This window comes from Thunnus maccoyii, chromosome 1 (genome assembly GCF_910596095.1).
Source record: "Thunnus maccoyii chromosome 1, fThuMac1.1, whole genome shotgun sequence".
Taxonomy (NCBI): domain Eukaryota; kingdom Metazoa; phylum Chordata; class Actinopteri; order Scombriformes; family Scombridae; genus Thunnus; species Thunnus maccoyii.
Window position 1 is genome coordinate 35,822,918 of NC_056533.1, and position 27,851 is coordinate 35,850,768.

The 27,851-nt window shown below is 41.5% G+C and overlaps 1 protein-coding gene across 6 annotated transcripts; it reads right to left on the bottom strand.

Annotated features, from left to right (window-relative positions):
* Positions 1 to 30: 30 nt before the first annotated feature.
* On the bottom strand, positions 31 to 27,851 carry tp53bp1 (tumor protein p53 binding protein, 1). Of its 6 annotated transcripts, none has more exons than XM_042420162.1 (28): positions 27,319 to 27,851; positions 25,770 to 25,857; positions 25,591 to 25,675; positions 25,429 to 25,496; positions 25,198 to 25,326; positions 24,243 to 24,297; positions 23,986 to 24,155; positions 23,131 to 23,257; positions 22,944 to 23,038; positions 22,672 to 22,859; positions 20,289 to 21,414; positions 18,966 to 19,082; positions 18,670 to 18,861; positions 18,487 to 18,553; positions 16,835 to 16,924; positions 11,223 to 11,481; positions 10,242 to 10,310; positions 9,977 to 10,129; positions 9,184 to 9,404; positions 8,712 to 8,882; positions 6,877 to 7,274; positions 5,791 to 5,982; positions 5,357 to 5,536; positions 3,272 to 3,460; positions 3,077 to 3,171; positions 1,739 to 1,935; positions 450 to 586; positions 31 to 355 (listed from the first exon to the last, which is right to left on the bottom strand). In XM_042420162.1, exons 1-28 carry the CDS (start codon positions 27,496 to 27,498, stop codon positions 168 to 170), a joined length of 5,226 nt encoding a protein of 1,741 aa, XP_042276096.1. In that variant the 5' UTR covers positions 27,499 to 27,851; the 3' UTR covers positions 31 to 167. The 6 variants fall into 6 exon arrangements, with proteins under 6 accessions (XP_042276096.1, XP_042276179.1, XP_042276013.1 ...); XM_042420245.1 differs by having other exon boundaries at positions 16,835 to 16,927; positions 24,243 to 24,294; positions 27,319 to 27,850; XM_042420079.1 differs by having other exon boundaries at positions 16,835 to 16,927; positions 27,319 to 27,850.

Here is a 27,851-nt window from a genome sequence, read left to right on the forward strand (position 1 = left end):
CATCTGTAGAGGAAAATAAACTCAGATCCATTAAAATGAAACAAGGGTCACAATTTATTATCCCATAAAAACAGACAGGATAAAGTTATATACAGCAGAGGCATGCAACAGAACTAATGCTCAACATTTAATATGGTCGAAGGCATTTTTGCACATGAGGAGTCGGATTATGAGGATGAGTAGTCATGGCGATACTGAGGCTTGCTGTGGAAACCCAGACGCTCCCCGCAGATGAGACTCTGGATGAGCCACTCGGCGGACACCAGCGGGACTTCCTGTGACGTCACGTTCTTCTCTACCAATGGCGGACAGGCATGGTCTGTCACCACGACGTCGTACTTGCCGGCAGGAATGTCTGCAGACGGAGAGGAGAAAAAACAAAACAAACTGTCAGTGACAAAGATGAGGCGTAATATTTTTGTTTGTGCATCATGTGGAGGAGTTCGTACCGGAGCCGTCTTTGTCTGCCTGGAACTGTCGGACGGAGGAACCTCCACCCATCGTGATCAGCTGACTCCAGAGCTCCTCCGGCTTCTCGAACACCAGCAGGATCCGCAGGGCCTTGAAGGGACTGCAGCGGGGATGCCTTCACAAAGAAAACTGTATTAGAACAGCCAGTCCAGCTGTCTTGGCTCTGCACAAGATAATATTAAAGCATTTATCTGCAGGTCTTGAAAAGTCTTAAATCATTGAGCTTCTTCAAAAAAAAGCTATTAAAAGGTTATATACTTTGTCTTGCCTCGGCAGTAATGTTAGTTATAAGTTTAACTTTATAAAGTTGCTTTAGATTTCTTGGAAGTAGGTGAAGTTGTGCCAGAAAGCTCTTCTCTGCTTCTACATTAATGTTAGTTATTAAAATGTTTTTGTATGTGGTTGTCGGAAGATGTTCTACATGTAAACAAAATGTTGGATTACAGGAAGTTATTTAATCCTTTTTTGTGAAGTTTCAGTCAGCATCTTCAGACCAGTGACCAAGTGTCTTTTTAAACTGGATAAACTTTTATTTTATAATGGTTAGGATGTATCACTTTGCATCACAGTTTTCTACTGTTGGGCTGCTGCTGACAGACCTGCTACATCTATAACCTGGGCTTCCAAGGGTCATTGAAAGTGCTTGAATTGATATATTTAGTGCAAGATTAGAATACTGTTTTGCTGTGTTAGAGAAGCCTGATAGTTCCCATTATACAAACTCTGTAACAGTAATTAACCTTGATCCATGTCTCAACCTATGCCGTGTTGGGTCCTTGAATTTAGGGGAATTAAGCCTGCAAAGTCCTTGAAAAGTCCTTGAACGTGATGTTTAAGGTGGTGTGGGAACCCTGTATAAACACACTAGCAGTGTCCCAGTTCAATACTACAAACATTTTAAATAGTTCACACTGCAACTATGAATCAAAAGGTTTTATTATCACATACATTTGTCTGTAATGTTTTTCCATAACATGTTTGTCTGTTTTCATACATACTAACATTTGGAATAATGGATGAAAGTTGTTTAACATGTTTTTACTGTGTAACAGATGAAATATGTTTTGGTTCAAGAAGAGTTTTAGATGATTCTGGAAACTATAAAACAGCAGCGAGTGTTTTTTTTAACAATCTTCTGGGTTTTTTTTAACGATTGCCGCAGAAGCTTCGCTCTGATTTGAAGGATAACACACATGAGGCACAGAGGCTGATTAATCCATCAAGTGAAGATGAATAAAAAGCGACAGAAGGTGGCGCTTCATCTCACCATTCTACGATGGCGTCATTTGGCCCGACGCCGGCAGGCAGCAGGTAGTTCCTGTAGTTGAGCAGCTTGTTGTCTTTGCAGCAGTCTCGTACCCATATATGAGACACACACGGCACTCCGCTGGCCAAACACAGCAAGTACTTCCTGGTGCGGCAGTGCTGGTCAGCGATGAGCAGGCTCTGATAGGCTGCTTTACACTGAGGAGGGAAACGAAACCACAGATAAACCTGCGTTATTCACATACACGTGATGTTTATCATGTTGGATAAATACAGTCACATGTTTAACAATATGATGATGTCAGAATATGGAAACCAATCAAATCTGGAATAATAAACATGATGAAAGTAAATTAAGTATGCTAACATACAGTTACAATATTTACTAATAAAAAAAATGGAAATATACTCCATAAAAGGATCTACTCAGATGTTATGTTGCCTGGCAACCTTTCCCGACCTATGAAAATATGGATGCTAATAAACTGAACTTGTAACTTAATTTTCATCTTTATTTATCCATTTAGTTATTGACATTCATCTATTTAGTGTCATTTCTTTATGTCTTTTTCTGTTTTTCCTTTCTTCACATCTTGTTTTATTCATATTAATTATGATTATGTTTATTTATTGTTGTTTAACTATTGTTTGGCTGAATAAATGTCCTAAAATACCACCATGAAAAGTATATCAGTGAAAAATGACGAGGACGTGACACATTGTGTGACAAACTGTATTTGCATGTTTAACTTTGTTTGAAACATAATATCTGACATTTATGTGAATTGATATCAGTTTATTTATGAGTAAACGTGCAGATAAACAGCTGCTATTTCACCTGAACTGGAAGTTCTACAATATGTTGAAATGAATCAGCGCGTTAGCTACTTAAACCCAGAATAATTTAAGGTTATGAACACTGAAAGCAGTAATTATAAATGAGATTTATTTAGAGCTGCAACTATTACTCGATTAGTCGATTAATTATATAAGTCATTTTTTAAGCAAAAACGCAAGAAATTTGTTGTTTTCAATTTCTTAAATGTGATGATTTAATGCTTTATTTGTCATATCTGATTGTAAACGATTTATTTTTGAGTTTTGGACAAAACAAAACACCTGAAGACAAACAGATCACCTTTGACTCTGGGAAAACTGTGATGTCAATATTTCACTATTTTCAGACATTTTATTGATCAAATCGAGAAAATAAAAATCAGCTGATGTATTGATATTGAAAACTAACTTAGTTGCAGCTCTAAATTCATCAGACTTTAATCCAAACGTTTGTATTTACAAGTTGGAAGCTTCATATTTCTGGTGTTTTCAGAGCCCTTACTTGTTCTTCATTGAAGTCCGGCAGAACGAAGCCTCCACCTGCCTGCAGCTGGGACTCTGTGTACGCTTTGTTATACGGACCCGTCTGCACATAATCTGTAACAAAAAAAAAAATATCGACAATAACCATCGATCCTAAAGGAAACTGCAGATTCAGCAGCAGCTAGCGTGCACGGTAACGCATCTTCTGCCTCACCCTCCTCGTCATCGCTGGTGAGCCTGTTGGTGAGCCGGTCGATCTCGGACGAGGCCGTCAGCATGAAGGCGAAGCCCATAAAGAGCGAAGAGTTCTGGGGCAGCGGACCGTGAGTCTCCGGCAGGTCACATGACTGACCGGGAAGATCTGTACCGCTGCCGGAGGTGTTACAGACGCCGACACGCTGACCTGCGGACAAGACGATACATAGATGTTAAAGTACATATTTAAAAGATCAGTTCATCCAAATAAAACACTTACATGTAGTGGTATTTAGCTGTTTGATATAATCTGAGATATTGCTGCTGACAGTGCGTTCTGTGGATTATCCAGAGTGACAGAGACTCTCTGCTGTTGAATTTAATGCTGTGCAGAAATGTCAGAAACAGATTTCTTAAAGTCTGGGTGAATAAAATCTGTTTGGCTAGAAAGTTAAAGGCAAGTGAGTGAAAAGTTTGTTGTTATTACGGTGAACGATCAAACATAACCCGGTTGTATTGAACTGATTCTCAAAGCAGAAACACCTGTGATTTTTAGGGCTGTAGTCAACCAAAGAAAATCTTGGTCGACTGAAATCGTACATAATCTTCAACTAATCGATTAGTCGCAGGGAGGTTGGATGTAACGGGACAGAGCGCACATTTCTCCGTTCTCTATTTCTGTTTAGCGTCTTCAGGTTATGCTAACCCATTGTTGCTAACTTTGGAGCTAACCCCCTTCACTTTTCCAGCACTTGGGGAAACGACAGACGTGACTTTTTTTTTTTTTTAGCATTTATTAACTGTTACATTGGAGTCTGTACTGTACATTTACTGCCAGACTGACAACTTACCGCTAACCTTTTCCTCTGCTCCGCTCGCATCCACCGTCACTTTCCCGCCGTTCACTCTTTCCCTCTCGCTACGTAAACATACTACGTAATGACGTATTCCTTACGCTACCTATAGTTTCCCAGGCAACGACATAGAGGTTGACTCACGTACCGGAACAGCGCTGCACAGAGACTCCCAAACGCTATTTATTTCCGAATATATGGATATTTGGCGTTATTTTTGGCATTAAAAATTTTTTTTTTGACCTGGCAGGGGTTCTCGTTGTTATAATTACAGGAGAAACAGATTCAGTAAACGTTGAGTACAGTTAGACCCAGCAGTCTCCATTAGGTTGAGCGAGTTCAAAGTTGTGAAAACAACCGGGGTGTTTTGAATACATTTACCATTTTCACAGGTAATTTGTTAGTCTGTTCCTCCCACTGCAGGAAATAATGGATTAATCCTGGAAGACTACTGATGTAGCACTTTTCTTCTTATGAAAGGAATATGGAGATTATTCGACCAATGAGAATTTGGTCGGATGAGAGCATATCAACCAACTAATCGACCAGTCGACCAGGAGACTACAGCCCTAGTGATTTTACAGAAATATTTCTCTCCACATCTTCCCTCCACCGGTGGACCAACATGTGACATGTTTTTAATTACCGAGTCAGACTCAGCAGCGGCCAGCAAACAGCAGCAGCAGGATGGACGCAGGCGACATGGAGGTCAGAATGTCTTAGTTATACTCAGCACAAAAATCACACCTTACAATTACAATCATTGCCGTCAGTGGAATATTTTTGTCATGAAGACGGAAAACAAGACTGATTTCATTAAAAACTTTTTCACATGTTCAAAGTTGCATGGATAATAATGTAAAAATGTGTTTAAAAGTCATGAACTTTGCTAAAAACTTATTTTAAATCACTTAAAATCAAGTGCTATTACAGAGCAAAACTAAATAAAACCTCAAATATTTGATATAAAAGTCCATGTATAATTTTTAAAATCTAAAAAACGATAAAAATGATCTGATAATAGATATAAATATACAGAAGCTTCATTTGGAAGAATATAGAAAGAAAACTAAAATCAAAACATCAACTGAAAAACCTGGAAAATCCTCCAAAAAAGCTGAATTTCCCAGTTGAAGATGAGGCAGAATCAACCAAACAACAGTCCTGCTATGAAGAACTAAACCCCGCCCCCTCCCACCTTCCCTCCCCGTTAAGATGCAGTCATGGTTTCGGCGAGCGCGTCTCCGTACCGGCTCTGGCGCCCGCCCCCCTGCGGCCTCTCTTGGACGGCGTCCTCTCGTCCTCGCAGGGGATCAGCTTCCTCTTGCCGGATGGTCCGGGGGTTCGGGGGCTGCTGGAGGAGCTGCGGTTGGGCGTGTTCTGATCTCCGGGGGGTCCTCTGCGCCGCCTCTTTCCCTCCACCAGGTTATCTATAACGATAATGATGGACCCACGTTTTATCAATGATCCGGATATGACAGCACTGCGAACAGGAGCTTCATGAGAGAATATTTATATATACTAGGCCTGCAACTAACTATTATTTTCATATTTTTTCCTCAATGAATTGATGTGTTTTTTGGTCATTTCCTGTCAGGTCTACTACTATCTAATAAAAGCAGATGCTCAAAAAAAAGGTGATGCTACTAATCAAGAGCTCCTATTGGCCTATAGGTCGTCTTACCCAGGCTGATGTCGGAGGCCTTGGCCAGGGGAGTGGAGGGCTCGTAGGGTCCGAGGCTGTGCTGCTCCCTCAGCCTGTTTCCCTGCTCCAGAGACAGGATGACGGCGGTCCTGTTGTACCACTGCCTCTGACCCTCCTTCTCCACGCTGTAGAACAGCTCCTGACCCTCCGTCTTATGGCCCTTCACGACACCTGCACACACACACACACACAAGACTGAGGATCATAAGAAGTCCTGGGTTTAGACTTAACATTTTACATTATTAGTTTTTTGATTTGAGGCTTTTATAAAATCGCTATCAAGCTGCAGAGTCACTGATCACTCATCACTATGAGCTCATACAGTGAGTCAATGGATTATAGCTGCTTTAAAATATCAACCTGCACCTCCACCTGCAGATAGAACTGATGTTCTTCTCTAACCACAGCTGCAATTTATTTATGTATTCTCTTTTTTTTTTTAAATATAATTTAGTGATATTAAAGTGGTCATTTATACTAGAGAAATGCGCCCACACACATGAATTAATCCCCAAAAGATTTAAGTATGTTTCAACAGTAGCCAACTTTTTTTCTATAGTATTGTTTTGTACCTTCTTTCCAACACATATAACACTATATTGATGGGTACATACACTATGTTGTAGCTTAAAGGCATCCCTAAAAATGTGCGACCTTCGACTGGTCTCATTAGTTTCCAATTAAAAGTAGATAATAGGGATAAAATCTTTGACTAAAGATACATATATAATTTTATACAACAATATATTGATATATACATACAGTTATATCGCATTTTCTGGAAATTAAATGAAGAAATCCTTCATAAACAGAATAGACAGATGGTAATGTCCATTTTTGAGTCATTCAGTGAATTAAATATGTGACAAAACAAAGTAGTTCATCACATCTGTGCACAGATCCTGTAAATCCAAACAGTCCTGTTAGATCATTTGCAACATCCTCGCATCCAACCAACCCCTCGTCCCTCCCTCAACGGTCCTGAACGACATGCTGAATATTTTCTGTCTACATGTCACAATTATAAATATTCATTTATCTGTGGAGATCACTTCTCTCGCTCACCTATGCTGAAGTATTCATCCTCCAGCAGAGCGGTGACCTCCGTCTCCAGGGGGATAGGATCACACAGCAGGATATCTTTCCCCATCACCTCGCACTCGTAGCCGTCGTCGAACCGCAGGCGGAACCTCCCCTCCCCGGCGTCCTTGATGATGCGGCCCGAGTAGAAGTAGCCGTTGGACGACCACTTGGCCACCACCCGCAGTCCCACGAAGCTGCTGCCGGCCGAGCTCGCCTCCTCCGGCGACGACCGGAGGGAGTCGGAGTGGCTGGGGAGCTCGGCGTCTGTGGGGCTGATGGGGAGGCGCGGCGGCAGCATGCGGGTGTAGGGCTCGTCCTCCGAGGAGGAATGCGGCTGACCGTGAGGACCGAGCCGATGCAGCGAGCCGGGACCGCCCCCCCTTCAAGAGAGAGAGCCTGTTCAGACCGCAGCCTGCGTGAGGAGATACTTTAAAGAGCTCCTGCTAACATCTTCCCTCAACGTCCATCCACACATAACCAAAGATTTCAATCACATGACAGGAACTGGAAAAACCTCCAGTGTTTGTTCTATGTTTAGTCTTTATCTATAAGAATAATATTCTACATGTTCCACAGTTTTCAATCATATCTTTTCTGGTTTACTGACAAAAACACACTGAATAATAGTGAACAAAAACATTTAAATCAACTTTTATCCACCAATATGTTAACAGCTCAGACTAACTGTGAAGGCAGGTGATGTAACAGAGTACTAAAAAGTTTTCAGTCCTTGATAAATGTACTTTTGCAGCATGTGTTTGGTTTATATGGCTATAAATCAATGATACAATTTAATACCCTGTAAAATGTTGATATCTCATTTAGGAAAAGTTCATATTAAATCTGAACATTTGACTTTAGTGCATTAGATATTAGTTTGGCAACAATTACTTAATAAGTAACTTTTACAGAGAAACTATTTGGTCAAACATTCTCTGGTTCCAGATTTTCAATTGTGAGGATTTTCTGCTTTTCTGTGTTTTATTTATCATAAAGTGTTATGGACGGGTTCCAACAATCAAAACCTCTTAATTTGAAAAGAAAACCAAAGAACCCTGCACATCGTCCGTCACATGAACTTAACTTTAATAACGTGACGTTTCAGGAAAAATTCATACAAACTAGAGCTGCGATAATCAATCAACTAATGACTAATGATTTAATGCTTCTCTTTGATATAGAGATCTTGTATAATATGCAGGTTTTGGACTGATGGTCAGACAAAAAAAAAAAACATTTGAAGGCTCATTTTTTTACTATTTCTGGCATTTTATAGACGAAACGATTAACTGATAAATCGAAAAATGATCGACAGATTAAATCAATAATGAAAACGATCATTAGTTGCAGCCCTGATACAATCAATAATGAATTTTTCCCAGATGAAGGTCTGAGGACTGAAACGCTGCGTTATTAAAGTGATGAACAGTGTGCAGGATTCTTTGGTTTTCTTTTCAAATCATTATTGATCAAATATCTTTGGGTTTTTGGACGATTGGTTAGAAAAAACAAGCAATTTGAAGATGTCCTGTTGGGCTTTGGGAACTTGACGGGTGTTTTTCAGTATTTTATTATATTTGGAAGAGAAAAGATTAAATGACTAATTGATTTATTGGAAAAAAAAAACAATCAACAGATGAATTGCTACTGAAACTAATCATTAGTTGCAGTTCTGAGTGAGTTAGGTGCAAGAAGATTAGTGAAAAGAGGAAAAGTAAAGTGTTATTAGAGATCTGCAGGTAGTGCCGGTTCAAGCTGTTCATTTCAGCCTCGTCCACGTTTCTTTAAATGCAAGGCGAGCCTCCAGGAGGACTCACCTGGATGGGGAGGAGCGGGATGGGGGTCGGCCCCTTCTAGCCCTTCCTCTGGGTGACAGCGGGACGAAGGCCCGGGACCCGAGGGTGCCGTAGCCTCTGTCCATTGTGACCACTGAACCTGCCCTGTGACCCCTGTGACCCCTCTGTTGATGCCCGCCTCCCCTCCTGGGACTGCAGACACACAGAGGGGACGAATGGAGCCGGTCAGGTTGCGCAGGCACAGCTCTGGGGCTACTCTTCAACTCAGACGCCACCTCATTGACTGAGGGGTGTGTAGTGACCCCAGATTCATGCCTGGAAGCAACCTGAACCTGAAGCAGGCAGGTATCAGTGAATCACTGAGAAATTAGGGTGTTAGAAAGTCAAAGAAGGTGAAGGAAAGACACAGGATCCAGCATGCAACTAGTATAGACAGACGAAGCAGAGATGTGACTGACAGGACTGAGGAGATACAGTGAGACAGCAGCAGCACCTGATGGATTTGGCCCCTCGGCTGAGCGGCATGATGAAGTCCGGCCTGCTGAAGCCTGTGCTGCTGCTGGTTCCTCCGGAGCTGTGGTGATGGCTGGAGGCCTTGGATGACAGAGAGCTGATGTCACCGAGGTCACCGGAGGTCATGGAGCTGCTGCCCGTGCGGCACGGAGAGATGTCGCTGTCCAACACCTGGCAGTCCACCACTGGCTCCTCGTTCTCCTGATAACGTCAACAGATAGTAATGACATTCACTTTCACATTAAAATTAAATATGTACTGTGAATTTCTAACTTGCTACCAAAGCTGCAGATCATATTGTGCAACTATTTAGCTTTAGCTTCAGTTCTGAGATAACTGGGCGTGTTTCCAGAGTGTGAAAGGCAACACCCTGCGCTCCTTATGTGGAAGCTTCTGGCTCCAAATGGAGAAGATAGCGCCAACTGTAAGCTGCAACACTTGGCTTCAAACCAGCTCCAATTAAACCAACGGCTAACATCACACCTCACTACGTCCATCTTTATATACAGACTGTCGTGCTGTCATGCTGGTATATTTTAGTGGGAGCTGTAGTTTCTTGTAAGTTGTTTTAGAATATGGACAGTAAGGTATTTTTTCATATAGACCAGTGAAAGAAAAGCTGAACCAGAGATTGTATTGATATATAGAAGAAGCCCGGATGCAACGTCAGGACTTCCTGACAGTAAATGAAAATACAACAGCAGCACATTTGAATAAAAACAACTCTTTCAGACAAAAAAGCAGTAAGTAAATATCAAATAATCTGCTGTTACCTCTGTGACTTTGCGTTCCACCTCTTTACCGTCCTCATAATACACGTCTGTAATGATCCGTGTGATGGTCGTCCGTACTTCCTGGATGGTGCGCACGTGTCTGCGATGGGCGGGGCCTGCTGCTCTTCGAAAGGACGGAGTCTCCGGTTCGCCCTTTTAGACAAGATTGAAAAAAAAAAAAAAAAAAAAAAGAGTGTCAACCGGACGATATTCAGACAGAAGCTGTAATTTTCTCCTTCATAAAAAAACACCTGAATCTCCGTACCCGGCCAGCTGGGGAGCGCAGCCCCGGTGCATCGAAGCTGGTCTGCTGGGAGACTGTCCGCTGACGGAGCTGAGACACACAGGACATATGAGCCTCTAAACGCTATGAAATGTTATGTCCAGTAATTAACTTAAACATAACTTTAAAATATAGTCACAACGTACGTAAACAAAAACATGGAGCACAGCAGCAGCTCAACCAGGAAGTTAAATCATTAGAAAAGCTTCAAATATTATTAACTTTAACAACATTTGAGAAAATGTGTTAAACTCACAACCAAGCATCTCTTTATGACATTTAATTTAAATCGAATAATAAAAGAACATTACTTCTGCATAACGAGATCTGTAATTGCAGATCTTATACGAAGTGTGGGTGTAAATTTGAATTACTGAGCCAAAAAAAAAAAGGTGTTGAGGCAACTTAATGTTTATTTTTTTATTGAGCGTGAGCCTTGGTTGCATTGTGATGATGTTTCTGTGGAGACAATAAAATCCTCTGACTGTGAAGAGGACGTAGTGCTACATGATGTTAGTTTGATGAAACTTTATAAAAGATGGATGCCTGACTGTCGACATGACGACGAGTATCTTCAGGAAAATTTTAATACGGTTTTTAAGTTTGAGCATGACAGATAAGTTGATTAATTGATCGACAGAACATTAATTGGCAACTATTTTCACATTTTATCAATCATTTAAGTCATTTTTCAAGAAAATAAACCAAACATTTGATGGTTCAGCTTTTCTAATGTGTGAATCAGCTGCTTTGAGGTTGTGGATTGTTGCTCGGACAAAACAAAATGTGTAAATATGTCAACTCGAGCTCTATAATGTTCTTTTTTCTCCTGATAAAGCAGGTGATTCATCAGTTAATCAAGAAACCCATCAGTAGATTAATCAATAATGAAAACAATCAATAACTGCAGCCCTACTGTAAATCTTCTGCGCTGTGGTGAGCAGTAGATCAATACTGACTGACCTTGTTGGACGGACTGGAGGTGATGGTGCTGTCATGGGTCTGCTGGGAGACCACCCTCTGCCTGGCATCTGTCCTGTTTGGCGTCGGCGGCTCCGGTGGCCCTCGCCTCTCCTCAGACTGCTCTGCGAGGGCGAAGGGATCGCTGGCGGTTTCCTGCGGTGCCGCCTGCTGCGAAGGCTCCGATTGGCTGTTAGGGAGGCTGTTGCATCCCGGCGATGGAGTCTGAGGGCTCCTCTGCGGTGAGGCGAACAGCTCACTCCTGCAGAGATGTTTAAAAAAAAGGCACAGACAACCAACAAAAATACAGCGTCAGTATGAGAACACACTGCAGGTCTGTTAGTTTAACACTTCAGTTCAGAGTGAATATCTTGACAATAAGGGGATGGATTGTTATGACATTTTTCTACAGACAATCACGACTCAGTTATGGGAGAAAAGATCCAGAAACTTACTAGTACAAGCTACACAAAAGTGAGATTTATGCTTTATAGAAAGTGTTTTCAAGCAGCACAAATCCTTTTTTATAAAGAGAAAAGAGTTCAAGGATGAGGACTAAGAGGTTGATTTAGCAAATGTACATCTGACTTACTTCCTCAACACGATTAAGAGCAGTAAATAGCCGCTTCCGTGAGCTTTTCAATAGCAAGCATCCAGTACTGTTTCCCACAAACAGGATGAGACATCGCAAATGAGGCTAAACTAAGCCTAACTACAGTGTGCTTCATCAGGAGTGCTTCTCTGATGGTCCAACATCTTGGGAAACCCCCTCCCAGCACCCAGAAACCCCCTCCCAGACATCAGGACTGTTGGGGATTTTTTGTAACTTTCCAAAACCGATAATCCATCACTGTCACCCACTTTATGCAGCAAATAGGCAGATGTGTGAAGGTGAGAAAGCACGCAGCGTTTCAACTTCTTTGTTAAGTCATTTCTCATTCTTTACACAACTATATGTGTCACTTTTTGTGTGAGTGCAATTCATGCAATTCAAAACAATTCATCACATCTCACCCAAAGATCCAAAACCAGCCACTCCACCATCGTACGTGACTGTTTGGAAGGGTAGACCATTTACAAGGACACCCTGATTACAAAACAAATATATAACAGTGAACATAATCAGCAAATATAAATAAGCAAATATGTACAAATATGCAATATAAAATATAAGAAGCAATAAAACATAATATGAAAACATATTAAGGCAATAAAAAGCAATATATGCACATAAAGCTCAAAGCGTATGCATTCACACTGCCCTGTGTTTGCTAAAAAGAGATTTAAAATGATTAAAAGGGATTAGCTCATCTAATTTTACCATCTTCTGCAAGTTGTTCTTGTATGGAGCGTAATATTTACAAGCCAATTTCCCAATCTCAGGGCTAACATGTTGATTTTCAAGGATCAAAATAGTCTTGGGACCTAGTGCAGTGTGAAATTGAACTATAGTTAATAAGACATGTCGGGTACCCAGGAAGTCTGCCAAGGAGAGCTTTATATATATAAATAGGATGCAGTGCAGTTCTCTTCTCGCTGCCAACAACTGCCATCCCAACTTTCTCATAAAGAATACAACGATGAGCCCTAAAGCCATCGCCAGTTATGAATCTGAGGACAGGATGATAGACTGCATTGAGAGGTTTAAGAGTAGAAGCAAGAGAGCGCATATAAATTACATCACCATAGCCCATAATGGATAAAAAGGTTGACTGAACAACTCGCATTCCATAATTCATGGTAATACATGCCTTATTTCTATAAAAGAAGGCCAGTTTTGCATCTATCCAGAAAGCAAGGTATTTATAGAAGGATACTCATTCAATCGGTGTCCCCTTAAGAGTAGTAATATTTACTTCCATGGTTCTTGTTAGTCAGTTTTCTAGAAAACAGCGTACATTTTGTTTTATCTGAGTTTAACAGTAATTTAAGATCAATCAATGTTTGCTTTACTGCACTGAAATCGATATGCAAGTTTTGAACCACCTGGGCAACAGAGGGCACTATTATATAAATAATAGCGTCATCCGCATACAGATGGTTTGTGCTGTTTGTCACTTTTTTACCCAATTAATTTATGAAAACTGTGAATACAAGTGGGCCTAAAACGGAGCCCTGTGGCACACCTTTATAAACACTGCTAAAGCTTGACATATAGCCATCGGTCACAACAGTTTGACCGCTGAGATACCAACACTTTTCATCAAATCCAATAGATTCCAGGCGTTTCAAAAGAATTTGATGATCGAAAGCCTCAGATAAATCAATAAAAAGGGTGACACAATCCTGCCTGTTATCTAATGCACTAGCAACATCGTTCAAGACTTTTGATGCTGCCGTCATAGTACTATGCCCAGCTCTAAATCCTGTTGAAAAGATTTTCAAAATAAAGTGTTGAGCTAAGAATGTTCTTTTACCAGTTTCTCTAACACTTTAGCTAGAAATGATAGTTTAGAAACTGGTCGATAATTATGTAGCTCATTGGACCTTCATGTAAAGGTTGAATGTAGGCTGTTGTCCAAACGTCAGGGACGCTTCCTGTTACCACAGTTAGATTCAGAAGTACAAGTTAAGCAATCAACTAAACTGGAGCTGCTAATAATAAAAACTTTGGCTCTAAATTATCAGCCCCAGTGGACTTTTTTGGATGAACAGAAGAAAGAGCATTAAAACACTTCATGATTCATAAAAAGGCTTCAATGAAAAGGTCTGAGTGCCCACATTGTTTGTCCAGTAATGTGCACTATGATGAGAGACAGAGGGAGGAAGTCCAGCAGTTTCAAATAAATAACCTGATGCAATAAAATGTTCATTGAATGTTTGTTCAGAAAAGTGTTTAACATTCGTTTTGACAGTGATATGCGGTTTGGATCTTTGCAATTTCATGTGACGGATGCATGCAGTTGGGTAGTGGTTACTGAAGTTGAGGAAAAACACCACTATATTCATAATGTTGGAGGCTACCGGTTAAAATAATATCTAGAAGTGTAGCTTTTCCTGCATTTTTGGATCCAGCCAAGTAGAGAAGAAATAAGCTGTGTGAGATTGAATTCATTGCAGAGATTTTTTAGACAATTAGTTAGTTAACCAAGTTAACGTTGATATCATCCAGTTCTGAATTTTTATAGCTGGATATCAAATCAATAAAACATCTATTGCACCTGCAGGTGCAGAGGGTGATCAATAAAATCCAATAACTAGTACTTTTCCAGTATTATTTTTCCCCAAACAAACACTTACAGCCAAGAGTTCAAAACATTTTGGCTTAGAAACAGAGGTAACAACAGATTAACAGCCTCCTCCCTTAGTAGACCGATCACATAGAAAACATTATAGTTAAAGACAAATATCAGCATTTTTAACTTTGTTCGACAACCAGAAAACACAAAAATGTCAAGGTCAGTTTGTTGCACCCAGACTTTAATATAGTCCATTTTGGATACAATACTACACACATTCATATGATCCTCCAAATTTGAGTCTCCAGAGCCGCAATGGGTGCTATTGATAAGTGGAGAAACAGGTTAATGACCCCTTTGATTTGCTTCCTTCTGTGGCAAGCAAACAGTCTGAATCATGATCAAGTTATTTAAATCAACACTCCTGTGATTAGTCCAGTGATTGTTAAGCCGGCTATCACTCATTACTACTGGAGTATTAAAACCAAGGGGATTGTCGTAAAATTGGGTCTGACCTCGTAGTAAGCTGACGGAGAAAGTAGGTTTTCAGGGCCTTTAATTCCACTTGTACTGTATGAGAACATGTAGGTGGTGGTAACAACTATAGACTGTTAGTGTTAATATCAATCACTTTTAGATAGAAATGCAAACAGCACAGTTCTCTGCAAGAAACAATCAGACAAAAGAGACAATTCAGCTGCAAAAGGACAAGTTGTAAAATGACCTCACTTTGTCAAAAGGACAAAACTTCACCTTACTGCTCAGCAGGTCCCAAGAGAATATGCACACGGCGCAAAAAATAACCATCTATCCCACCTCCAGACTCCAAAAGTAGGTCTCACACTCTCTCTCACACACACACACACACACACACACACACACACACACACACACACACACACACACACACACACACACACACAGTGGTAGACCTATTTCTGTCTACTAAAATACATTACAACAGGGGAAAGCTATTCATACATCCCCAGGTCAAAGGGACATATGAAGCTCCAGCACATCAGATGGCACATGAACATAAAGAAAGTATAAATTAACTACACAAATAAAATTAACCCTCCTGGAGAATATTTTTTTTTATGTAATCATTAGCATCCTTTCAATTTGTGGAGGTCACAACAGTCTGAACACTTCAAATCTGACACATGGTGCCTTTAAATATCCAGACTGCCAAGATAACAAAAGTGGGACAACAGTGTTGTGAGCATATGGCAGACGTTTCCCTCTGTGCCTTCATGACTGTTACACATTGCACACAGTCTCGCAGGATCAGAGCTATAAATATGTATTTATATATAAAAACACGTACATCTGGGGACATTTGGCTAAAATATAAGTGGAAGCAAAGTCTGAAATTTCTGCTCCCGTCTGATGGTTTGTGACGGCAGAATTCAGATGAGAAACCGCAAAGGAAGTGGAACAAAGTTTGCTAGTGAAGCTGGGAACAAACCTGAAGACGAGCTGAAACCTGCACAGACCACACGTATAAAGACTGTTTTACACCGACTGGCACCGATCTCTTACAACTGAATAATCACACAGAGAACACCACAGCTGAACCACGGCTAAGTAACATCTGTTCTGAGTTCTGGTGGTTGACGACGATCCCGCGAGAACGCCATTATCGTGCAGCCAGCAACCAGCCGCTTGTACTGTTTATACCTGCAGAGATATTTGAAACACTGAGAAGGCAAAAAAAAGCTCAAAGTTTGAGTTTGGGTGTTTGTAAAGTTTATAAAACTTCAGGTTCTGGTCGGCTGTGTAGCTCTTTGAGCTCTTTCCAAAAGGGGGAAACTCATTTGCCACCAAATGAACTCAAGCAGATAACAAATAATAATAGGTAATGCATTCACAGGACACGACAAATAAATAACCCCATAAAAAGCCATTTGAGACATGATTACCAGCTGAAGCAAACAATGCAGACGTTGCATTCACAGTACGCAACGAATAAATGACCTCATAAAGCCATTTAGACATAATGAAAGACATTTGTTTTTGTTGTTCAATTTCTTTACAGCTTAGTCAACTTTTCTTACATTTCAGTTGTCCAGATCACTCTCAACTTTACCTCTTTTATTAATTCAACCAGTAGCGACAACATTGGTCCCCAAATATCAAACATATTTCAAAAATCGTTATGACAACAACTGACAGCGACTGGATCTGAACTTCAGATTAGAATCTTTACATATCACACATTAAACGATTGTATCAACACCGACGGACTCAGACTGGAACAGACCCGCTCCGACTCGCTCCCATCAGTCGTCACGCCCCAAATCATAAGCAGCCATGTGTGTCTCCACCTTGACATTTCAGCCAATTACAACCACACTTTCAACCAGTACATCTGTCACATCTGGCTCCATTACACCAGCAGATGCACTCCTGACCTGTGACGGTGGGTGTGCTTACCTGACAGGTGGAGTGTTGTCTCCGGGCTGGCTGTCATCCTCCGTCTCCTGCTGTCTGTGCACCTGCCTGACACGACTGAACACCGACGGGCTGCTGGGACACAAAACGTCAACAGTGTTCAACACTCCTGGTTTTATGACCGGAGGTAGAATAACTCATTCATCTAGTAGTTTAAACTGCAAGAAACAGGGTTTAAAGAGCTGATGAAAACCTGAGGATGCATTTAACTGCTGCTAACAGCGACCATGGATGTAACTCCACCTCACAGAGGAGATAAAACAAAGTATTTAAAAGCCTTTTTAGCAACATGGTGAACTCGGTGTGCTTGTTTAGAAAGCTTTTAGTTGGAAAAATGTAACACTGATTCTGCACAATCAGCACAATCAAAAGAAAGAGCAGTGAAAAAATAGAAAAGCTTTTCATCGAGCTGTGAGCGACTCAATGTGCAAGAATTGAGGTTTTATGAGTTTATCTATTAGATTCTAATTACAGTAGAGCTGCTATCATAAGTCGATTAATCAATTAGTCAACAGTAAGTTAATCAGCAACATTTTTTTTTATAATTGATTAATTGTTTTAGTCATTTTTTTTGAGCACAAATGCAAAATATTCTCTGGTTTGAGCTTCTCAAATGTGATGATTTGCTGCTTTTCTTCATCATATATGACAGTAAATTGAACATCTTTAGATTTAGAACTGATGGTCAGACAAAATAAGCAAATTGAAGACATCAGTGTGGTTTTTGAAAAGTTGTAAATGGCATTTTTTCACAACTTTGTAGACTAAGCGTTGAACCAATTAATCAAGGAAATGATCTGTAAATTAACCAATAATGAAAACGATCAGTAGTTTCACCCCCAAATTACAGTTCCATCATTAACTGTCATTTTTTACCACCAGAAAATAGCATCAAAATATACTGTCACCTCCAAGATCAATGAAAATCACAACTATACAAGTTATTACATCATTATATCATTATATATCATTTTGGTATTTAACGTCATATAAGACAATATGTTCCAAAATGTTGATAATATAGTTTTTAGAGCCCAACTGATACATATATCAATATTTGAGAGTTTTAAAACTCTGATGAAGACAATATAAAGACATAAACAGATAAGAATACCTCACATTTAGTTGTTAAAGAATTGTGACCATGATTTGAACTCAGGTTAAAGTAAATAAGAATAGTAAGATAAATAAGCTTGTCAGTTCCCTCTTGTGGACAAACTGTGTAACAGCAACAATGTTTTTAAATAACCACAAACATATCTTTGGCATTTCTGCACTGTAATTACTCATTGGACATCATATGCTTAGATATTAATAAATCAGCTGAAAATATGCTGTTAAATCAGTCGGGCTGTAACAGGTTTATTCATTTCAAACACTGTTTCCAACCTTTAGACGTCTGCCTGCGAGCCTCGTCTCACTAAAACAGGTTTTTCATCAGTTGGAGCTTAATTTTTTTTATCCGTGATTCTTAGTGCTGAATCAAGTAACAAAAGGGTCAGAGATATTTATCAGTGTAAGTACCAGAGAACGTCCTTCAGCTCCTCTTCGTGCTCAAGAGGCTGAATGGGAGGCAGCAACACACTTATGAAGGAATTCAGTTAATGTGCATAAAGAGAGGGGGGCCGGGTTACCTGGTTACAGCCTTGGCAACAGTAGTAACCTTGACGACAGATCTGTCCTCTTCTGATAGTGCCGGCTCTGGAGGGGAAGAAACGTATTAATGAAAGGGTGATGAGTGCATGCAGCGTCTCTATGGAAACAATCTTGTCACTCCCAGGACGATGCAGAGCAGCTGAACAACGAGCAGCTCTTACTCTGCAGGCTGAAGCGCTCCGAGCTGCCCTCTTCAACCGGGGTCACCAGCTTCATCCTCAAACTCAGCTTCCCGTCGCCCTTGTCCGTCGTGTCCTCCCCGCTTTCCCCTGAAACGATGTCACTGGCCGCCATCGCCACGTCCGCAGAGACATCACCCACCCCATCTGGCTTTTCAGAGAAGGAGGTGATCTCTGGATAAAAAGAAAAACAATGTGGAAGAAACTTCAGCGTCAGATCGTTTTGTCCTACTTAAACAAGTTGTACAACTTCCAGTTTGTCTGTCACAAGAACCCACCAATGGGAGTGCTGTGTCTGAGCGTCTGCTTCAGCTGGTTGATGAGCGGGGGCGTGGCTCCGACAACAGGACCAATCAGCTCTCCTTCTTTAGGAAGTGTGAAATGGAAGGAAATTTCTGTGGTAGAAAAGCATCATTGGAATCAGATTAGATCTATTTCAGTATGTTGTTCCTGTTAAAGTCACAAACAAAGCCTGCCGTACCTCACCTACACCTCCCAACTCTGATGTAACCTCGTAGTCAACAAGCGTCAGTGTTGTGAAGAAATCCCTGTTGGATCTCTGTAATTCATAGTATTCAAGGTGTTTAACGCTATAGTCTTTCTGCAAAAGAAGGTGCTACAGCTATCTTTTTGTGTACCAACATATTTCCTACACTGAATGCTACAACTGAATGAAAACATGCATTTAAGACTCTGTTTAGGAAGTTGAGTGGATGATCGGGTACGATGGCATTTTGCTCCATTCCTTAAACCATAATTATGGTTAATTACAACTTTGGTCTTATCTTCGTAGTTTTGGCCATCATTTCTATTCTATAATAAGGCTGAATCAGTTAATTGCTGAGATCTGAGAGAGCAGCAACACAGCTAAAAAAAGAAATCCAAGAAATACGAGCAGTCAGATAATCACTTAAAAGCAAATCTCCAGGACAGCCAAACATATCTGGAAGAGAAAACCAAAGCCAACGGGTAAATTATTACCCAATGTTTGACCTCAGCTTTGACCAACAGTACTTTCCCTATTTGAGCACAGTTTTCCTGTTTAATGAGGGATTACTATACACATTTCAGGTGCCCCAAGATAGAGATAATATGACTAAACTGTTGATTTGTTTACAACCTGTCTGATTGTTTGACTGCTCATTTTTCCAGCCCAGATTTGAGCTTCAACTTTATTGTCGCCGAGGGAAATTAGTCTCACAGTCACATAAAACACAAACTCAATCATAAAACATCACAAAACATGTTTTTAGAACTTGGTTGTAGTGATGTCAGTGTTCCCAGATATTGGTGATGACTTTGGTGAGAACAGTCTTATCATCACTGATAAAAATAATTAAAAAATTAGATCCTCATTTGAATTAACCAGAAATGATCCTTTAAGGACAGCTGTTAATGACTAATTCTGTTTGGTTTGTCTGGTTGCACTTTTACTGGTTGATAATACCGATAAAAAGTTGTATTCAAAGACCAGAGTGGAAGCAGTGGAAGTAATTCCTTCTACACTCTGTTTGTGTACAAACGCACTGAAATCAATAATCTAAACCCAGCACTGGATGTCACACGTCACTGGCAGTGAGATACGTCCGTGCCCCGCTTACCTCCCGAGCTATCACTGAGGCTCTTATCTTTGAGCCCTTCTGGTTCAGGCCCCACCCTCTCGGTCTGGGAGAGCCTATCAGGAGCCCCGTGCACCTCCTTCACCTCAGCCTGGGACTGGTGGCCGTTAGTGGAGGGAGACACTTTGCCTCTGACTGGCTGCGAGCTGCCGGTCTTGGACTGTGGCGGCGTCACGTCTTTCTGCAGAATCTGCGAGTCTCTCTCGCTGTCTGTGACCACGATGATGCTCTCCTCTCCTCTGTCTTCGCTCTCCTCCTCCTCCATGGGTTCAGGTGATAACAGCTGGCTCTGAGAAAGAACCAAAGCTATTCCTGAAGCTCCACCTCCCCCTGCGCTCTCCTCTTCCTCCTCCATCACCACCTCCTCCTCCTCTTCCTCTACTTCAACCTGCTCATCCATCATGTGTTTGTCTGTCTGACTGTTACCAACTGTTCCACATTTCTGTGACAATGACTCTGACTGACTCTTCGCAGTTCCTCCTCCTGTTACATCTACAACAGATGTCTGAGAGATCATAGACTGCGAGTTTAAACTGCACGGTGTCGTGCCTGCAGGAGTCTCCGGCACACAGCTGTTAACAGTCAAATCAGAGGAATCAAACTTTGGTTGAGAGCAGGACACCATGTCAGCAGCCTCTTTGATGCCACTCTCACTGTCTTTTACATTCACATTTTGTACATTCAACGAAGTCGCCGTCTTTTTGTGTACGTCAGACTTTTGCGACAGATCGGACGGCTCGGTCTTGGCACATTCGCTGCGATGCTTTGGTGATTCGGCGGCGGTGGTGGTGGAAGCTTTGGAGCTGGTGGCGGTCTGTGATTCCGATGGGACGCCGTTGCTCTCGCTCCTCTGATCGCGGCGTGATATCACTGAGTCGCTGGTGTCGACACCCGGCGGCTCCTCCAGCTCCTCTATCTGCGTGGCCTGGCTGTCCTCCTCGATCTGTTCTGACGTCTTAGGAGCCAGGCTGCAGCTCTCCGTATTCACGGAGAGCTGCAAAGGCAAAGTGAAAGGAGCTGACTCCAGGTGTGCAGACTGAGATAATGATGCTGTTTTCTTATCTGACTGTTGTGGAGACTCCTGGCTCTGCGTTGGGACAAACACATCCTGAGAAACAGAAAAAAACAAACATCAATAAACCATAAACACAACAAGTCACAAATGATGAAATTAGGGCTGAAATTGATTAGGAAATTAGACAATGAATCAAGTAAACAGACCAAACACTCTGTGGTTCAAGCCTCACAAATGTGAGGATTTGCTGCTTTTCTCTGTTTTATATCATTGTAGAATGAATATCACACGACATTTAAAGATGTCAACTTGAGCTCTGGGAAGCTGTGATGGAAAATTTTCTCTATTTTTTGGCATTTTACAGACTCAAAAACAACCTGCTTAATTTTTAAATTATCGACAGGTAAATCAATCATGAAAAAATGTATGTTGCAGCCTGAAAATTAAATGAATAAGCTGATCATTTATAGGGCTGTAGTCAACCAAAGAAAATCTTGGTCGACTGAAATCGTATATAATCTTCAACTAATCGTTTAGTCGCGGGGAGGTTGGATGTAACGGGACAGAGCGCACAGTGAACTCTCTGTTTCTCTGTTTTGCGTCTTCAGGTTAAGCTAACCCATTGTTGCTAACTTTGGAGCTAACCGCCTTCACTTTTCCAGCACTTGGGGAAACAACAGACGTGACTTTTTTTTAGCATTTATTAACTGTTACATTGTAGTCTGTACTGTACATTTACTGCCAGACTGACAACTTACCGCTAACCGTTTCCTCTGCTCCGCTCGCATCTTTCACTTTCCCGCCGCTCACTCTTTCCCACTCGCTACGCAAACGTATACGCAATGACGTATTCCTTAACGGAGCTACCAACAGTTTCCCAGGCAACGACACAGCGGTTGACTCACGTACCGGAACAGCACTGCATAGAGACTCCCAAACGCTATTGATTTCCGAATGAATGGATATTTGGCGTTATTTTTGGCATTAAACATTTTTTGACCTGGCAGGGGTTCTCGTTGTTATAATTATAGGAGAAACACTGATTCAGTAAACGTTAAGTACAGTTTGACCCAGCAGTCGCCATTAGGTTGGGCGAGTTTAAAGTTGTCAAAACAACGGGGGTGTTTTGAATACACCCCCCGTTTCCACAGGTGATTTGTTAGTCTGTTCCCCCCGCTGCAGGAAATAATGGATTAATCCTGGAAAGCTACCGATCTGATGTAGCACTTTTCTTTTTATGAAAGGAACATGGAGATTATTCGACCAATAAGAATTTGGTCGGATAAGAGCATATTGACCAACTAATCGACCAGCCCTAATTATTTATCATTTAAAAACTGAAGTACATACGTGAGAGAACTCTGGCTGGGAAGGTAAAGAGAGAGTTCGCTCCAACACAAAACCAGGGGAATTCTGGGATACAGGCGTTGAGGCGGAGGGGTGCGGCTTAGAGGCAGCATCCGTGTCCATTGGCTCGTCCTCCTTTTCCCCTGCTCGGTCTTCCGGGGGCAGCGAGGTATCCATCGGCTCATCGGCACCTGACAAAGCAGATCACTTTTTAGCTCTACTGAGCAGCTGTTTCGCTTCCTTGGCTTTGAATTCAAGCAGGTTTTACTCGTTACCATGTTCATTCTCTGGTCCGGTTGGCGAGCTGGGAACGATTAAAGGGGTTTCAGTGAAGTTGTCCGGGGTCGGAGCAACATAATCAACAGAGCTCCTAGAAAAAGGAAGGAAAGAGAAGAAAAAAATCAGGCCTTTTTCTTGTGTGTGGATGGAACAACAAGGTCTAACAGCTCTCCTGTGACTTACTGGGACAGACTTTCCTGCACCAGTGTTCCCTGTCCGGAGAGATGCAGGAGTCGCAGGGTGTGGGCTGGTGTCGGGGTGGGGTTACCCTGCTGCTCTGGCTCAGACACTGTGCTGTCGACTGCAGCACCTGAGAGCAACACAGAGGTCATGCATCAGTTTCATCTAGACGGGTTGTAACCATGCCAACAGCTAAACCAGATGGTCAAGAAGTAAAACTAAAAGCATTTTTCATTTTCATTTTTCACTATGTTAACTATGATTTTTCACCATAATCTGATGTTTTATAGAACCAACAATTAATTGATTAATCATAAAAATAATCGTTGGTTGCAGCCCTTTTCATGTTTTAGCTCATTTACTACATGTTGCATTTACATCCATATGCAAAGCAGTTTTGTTTTTGAATTTTTAAAGTGCTGTTGTCGTCATCCGGAGGCTGTTGGTTTCCATTCATTTCAGAATATTATGCAAATTAACTAGCAGGAAACTTCTGCCTGCTTGGTACATTCATACAGTTCAAAAGCAAAGCAACTTTCTTTTTTTAATGCAAGAAACTACCAAACTCATGATCTGTTTGCCTTCCTGCTTTGATTTTCTGACAATATAACTTGTGAATGCTATAATTTAATACACTACAATACATAACACATCATGTTTCGCTGCTGTTTCTCAGGTCTCAGAGGTTGAATCCTCCCCCTCAGCACATAAATACATCACCAGCAAGCTTTTCAACTCAAATCATTCACTTTTACGAATCCATATCTTCAAGACAAGACATTTAAAACCATATTCAGTGTATTAGATTATAACACCAGCATGATCCTTTAAGTACCTGCACATGCCACGTCAACGTACCTGTCTTGTCAGTGTCAAACAGGTCCTGCTGTGACGACAGTATCTCACAGTCCTGCTGGTCCTGCTCAGCGGAGGTCTGGAGGCTCTGTGAGTGCAGCAGAGCCTGGACGCTCAGCTTCCTGCCCGACTGACCCGGAGACTCCGACGAGCTGCTGGAGCTCACCTCCGACCTGGAGGAGAGGAAATAAAAACTGTTAGCAAAAGCTTAACGTGTGCAAGTCAGATGAATGTAGAATTTCAAAAATATAGAGCCGTACCTCAATGCTTTGTTGTCTTGACTCCCTGAAGTCACGGAGCTGATGTTCTGCTCTGCTGGCGATGAAACGCAGGTAGAAATTAGATTGACTCTTCCAAACCATCTGCAGCCGTAGAGCTTGATGTCAGTACGGCTGCTCTGATCACGTACTGAATAATGAAGCGTTACACTCGGCTGTCATACTGCATCCAGCAGGATTAACAATTTATTTCTTGCTCTCACCCACACACACACACCCACACACACACACACACACACACCCACACATAGTATATGGAAGCTTTTCACAGTACAAAGTAAACTGTGAGTGCTTCCCCTGGAGCAGGTACATCTCAACTCTGTTTATACTTCATTGATGCACCTTGAGCTGATGAAAGTGTTATCTGAAGGCAAAATATCCAAATATAAACAATATAAACGCAACCCAGATACACTTGATCTACAAACAGGTGACAGATATACTATTTGTGTATGTAACTGTATAATCCTTGTAAATATAATATAGTTTTCCCTGTTTTTATGTCTTCTTTTAGTGCAACTTTTATATACACGGTTCTTATTTTCTGTGTTTGCAGCATGAAGGCGATCCTGTATTATATCATGACGATTAAACTGAACCTTGACCCTTAAAAAACCATCATGAAGTGTGTTAGTAAGGTTTTGTTCCACCACGAGCCTCCAGAACAACTTCAGCGCTGCTTCTTCTCATAGATTCTTCAAATCTGTGAACTCTACTAGAGGGGAGAATATCAAGATATAAAAGATGTTTTGATGATGTTGGCGGAGAGCTTCTGTCTAACATGTTGCTGTGAGACCGTGAAGGCCACAGCGTTCCTTATATTTGTCACCCGTCTGTCGATTGAAATCAAATTTCTTGAATACCGAATGTGGAATCGTTTGAGATGTGCGGGTCATGTTCTCTGTATCAATCCGAAGGGAGATTAAAGTCTTATTACCTAATTTGGAGCGAGTCTCGCTGTCGGGCTGAGGGACGACGTCTTCATCTTCCTCCTGACTGTTCACAACTTCGCCGCGCAGATCTTGACTCTGAGAAAGCTCCAGAAAACCAAACTGAGAGGTTCCCTCTGAAACACAGAAATACACCTCATTACACACATGCAGTAATATGCAGTTCTTTAAAATGACTGTACTCGTGTTATTCTTTAATAAGAGAGAAGAGCTCCTACCTTCAGACTGGATGCAGTGTGTGGTGGAATCAGCTCCAGAATCCATATCTGTGTCCTCAGATGCACACCTGAAATATTAGGGAACCAGAGTGAAAAGTACTTAGTCACTGTGGGACGCTGAGCATCATCAATCAGCAAAAAAAATGTCTGTTGCCCACATACTTATTTTTGTTTGGAGGAGGGCAGATATTGATAACTTGACTCTCTTCTTGGAACACTGAGCTGGGGTTGGCTGCTGCCAGAATGCCTAAATAAAGAAAAAAAACAAAACAAGCACAATCTTTGTTTTATTTTGTTTGTTTTCTACCGGGTGAGTGATGTCTTATTAGATCAAGACTGACCAGGTTCGGCCTGGCTGTTGCTCTGGGAGCTCTCTGATTGGCTGTCAGTCTGAGAGCATCTGCTCCCGAGCGGTGAGGATATCAGCTCCTGGAGAAGGAAAAAAAAAAAACATCATTAATTTCACAGAATAATAAACTGTCAAAACACACAAGACATGAAAAAGTAATTTAAATCTTATTCTATTTGTCAGGTCATGTGGACGTGCTGCTGAGCCAAGAGCGGGAAAAAAAAAAGACTGAAAAATAGCTGACAAGCACCGAAGCTGTGAAACAAATGTATTAAAGCCACGCTGCTAATAATGGACGACGGACATTGTTTGTAATTTCAGGGCTGTCGGAGCATTTCGTCTTGGTCGCTGCACTCGAGTAGAATATGCAGAAGTTCACTAAAGAGAGTAAAAGATAATAAAGCGTGTCTCATATTGAAAGCTGCTAAATTTGATCAAATAAGATCAAACTGTTGTTGTAAAAAGGTCAATTTTACCATCTGTTTCCTCGCTAGAAAAGAAGGAAAAATGACTCAAATTCAATGTTGAATAGTAAATGATCTCAGAGATTCACATATGGCTGCTGACTCTGACCATCTGGGGTGAGCGCTCGTCACCTCGCGGCTCGGGACTTTCAGAAATTAAGATCAACCGTAGGTCAGATTTATTCAGCGCTGTTTATTATGGGGCAGAAGTTCTACAGGCGCGGTGAAAACACAGCCCAATATGCTTTTAATATGCATTATTCGTTTATTTCTTTGAATTAATTTGAGAAGAAAATGTATTTTTAAAACAGTTTTGGGGTTGTATCTGAAGGCAGATGTCATGGTTCCAATTAGTAAGTGAGTTACAGCAACTTGTGTTGATATTCATTAAGCAAAAAATGACTCATAAACATGAACATACATGACTGATAAGTTATCCTCACACAAAGAGGTTAACAGCATATATTCATTCCATCATATTACTTTTACTTATAGATCCCCTCCAGTCATGATTTAAGATGAATATAAAATACTCTACTTTGAATAATAATTTGTTTCTGATGTTTTTTTCCCACAAACAAGTTCAATTATCTTGTTAAAATATTTAAAATGACTTCTCCTCCTTCTCCCTCGATAATAATTCCAGAATCTATAAATATGCAAATATATCTCATTTCTAAAGTTTTCCTGCAGGACACAACATGTTTATTATTCACTGTGAAGTTCATTCTCAGTGTTTGTGCACTGGAAGCTTCAAGTTTCCACATTTGTGTAAATTAATTGAATATTGCACCAGGATCCAAACTAGTTGTGATGTCACAAATGCTGCTCGTAGCCCCCCCTCCTTTAACTCTGATGTTCAATGAGCACAAAGAAACTTTCTTCCTTCAGCAGATGATTGTAAAAACAAACTGCACAAACATTATTCTGCACAGTGAAGCTCAAACATCCAACTGAAGGAACAAGAAGAAACACATTTGAGTGGAGGGGGACTTTAAGAACACTTCTTCCAGCCCAGCAGAAATCATACACAAGCCTTTGATGTGGGTAACTTGGTAAGATCGGTTTGCAGCTCACCAGAACAGGGCTGCGGGCGGTGGGCTGCAGGCTGGACAGGCGGCGGGCCAGCAGAGCTCGGTAGCTGCTCTCCGGGTCGTCCTCCAGGGCAACGCTGTCCGGCTGGGAGTCCTCCACGATCAGACAAGGGTTCTCGGGCTGAGGCAGGCTGGAGTCCAGTTCACTTCCACCGGGATCCATGAGGTCAGGCCGAGGACAAGGAAACGGGCCGTTGTTGTCTAACCAGGCAGCAGTGAAACAACGGAGGCGGACATGAGAGTGAGGGAGCCGGTTATTGTTACCTGGAACCAGCCGGTGCTAGCATGTTAGCTCAACGCTCCGCCCAGCAGCAAAGCGTGTAGCTGCCCGGTGAAGAGCCGTTGTGCTCGGAGAACAAGCTTAGCACACACCCGGGGCCATGTAGCGTCACCGATAAGTTAGCAACGTATCGATTAATTTGTTTATTTAACGAGTCTCTGCCTCTTTCCTCAAAACAACCACCGCTACAACTGCACACCCACTTCAACGTAGCTCTGCTCCCCGCGAAAAAATGA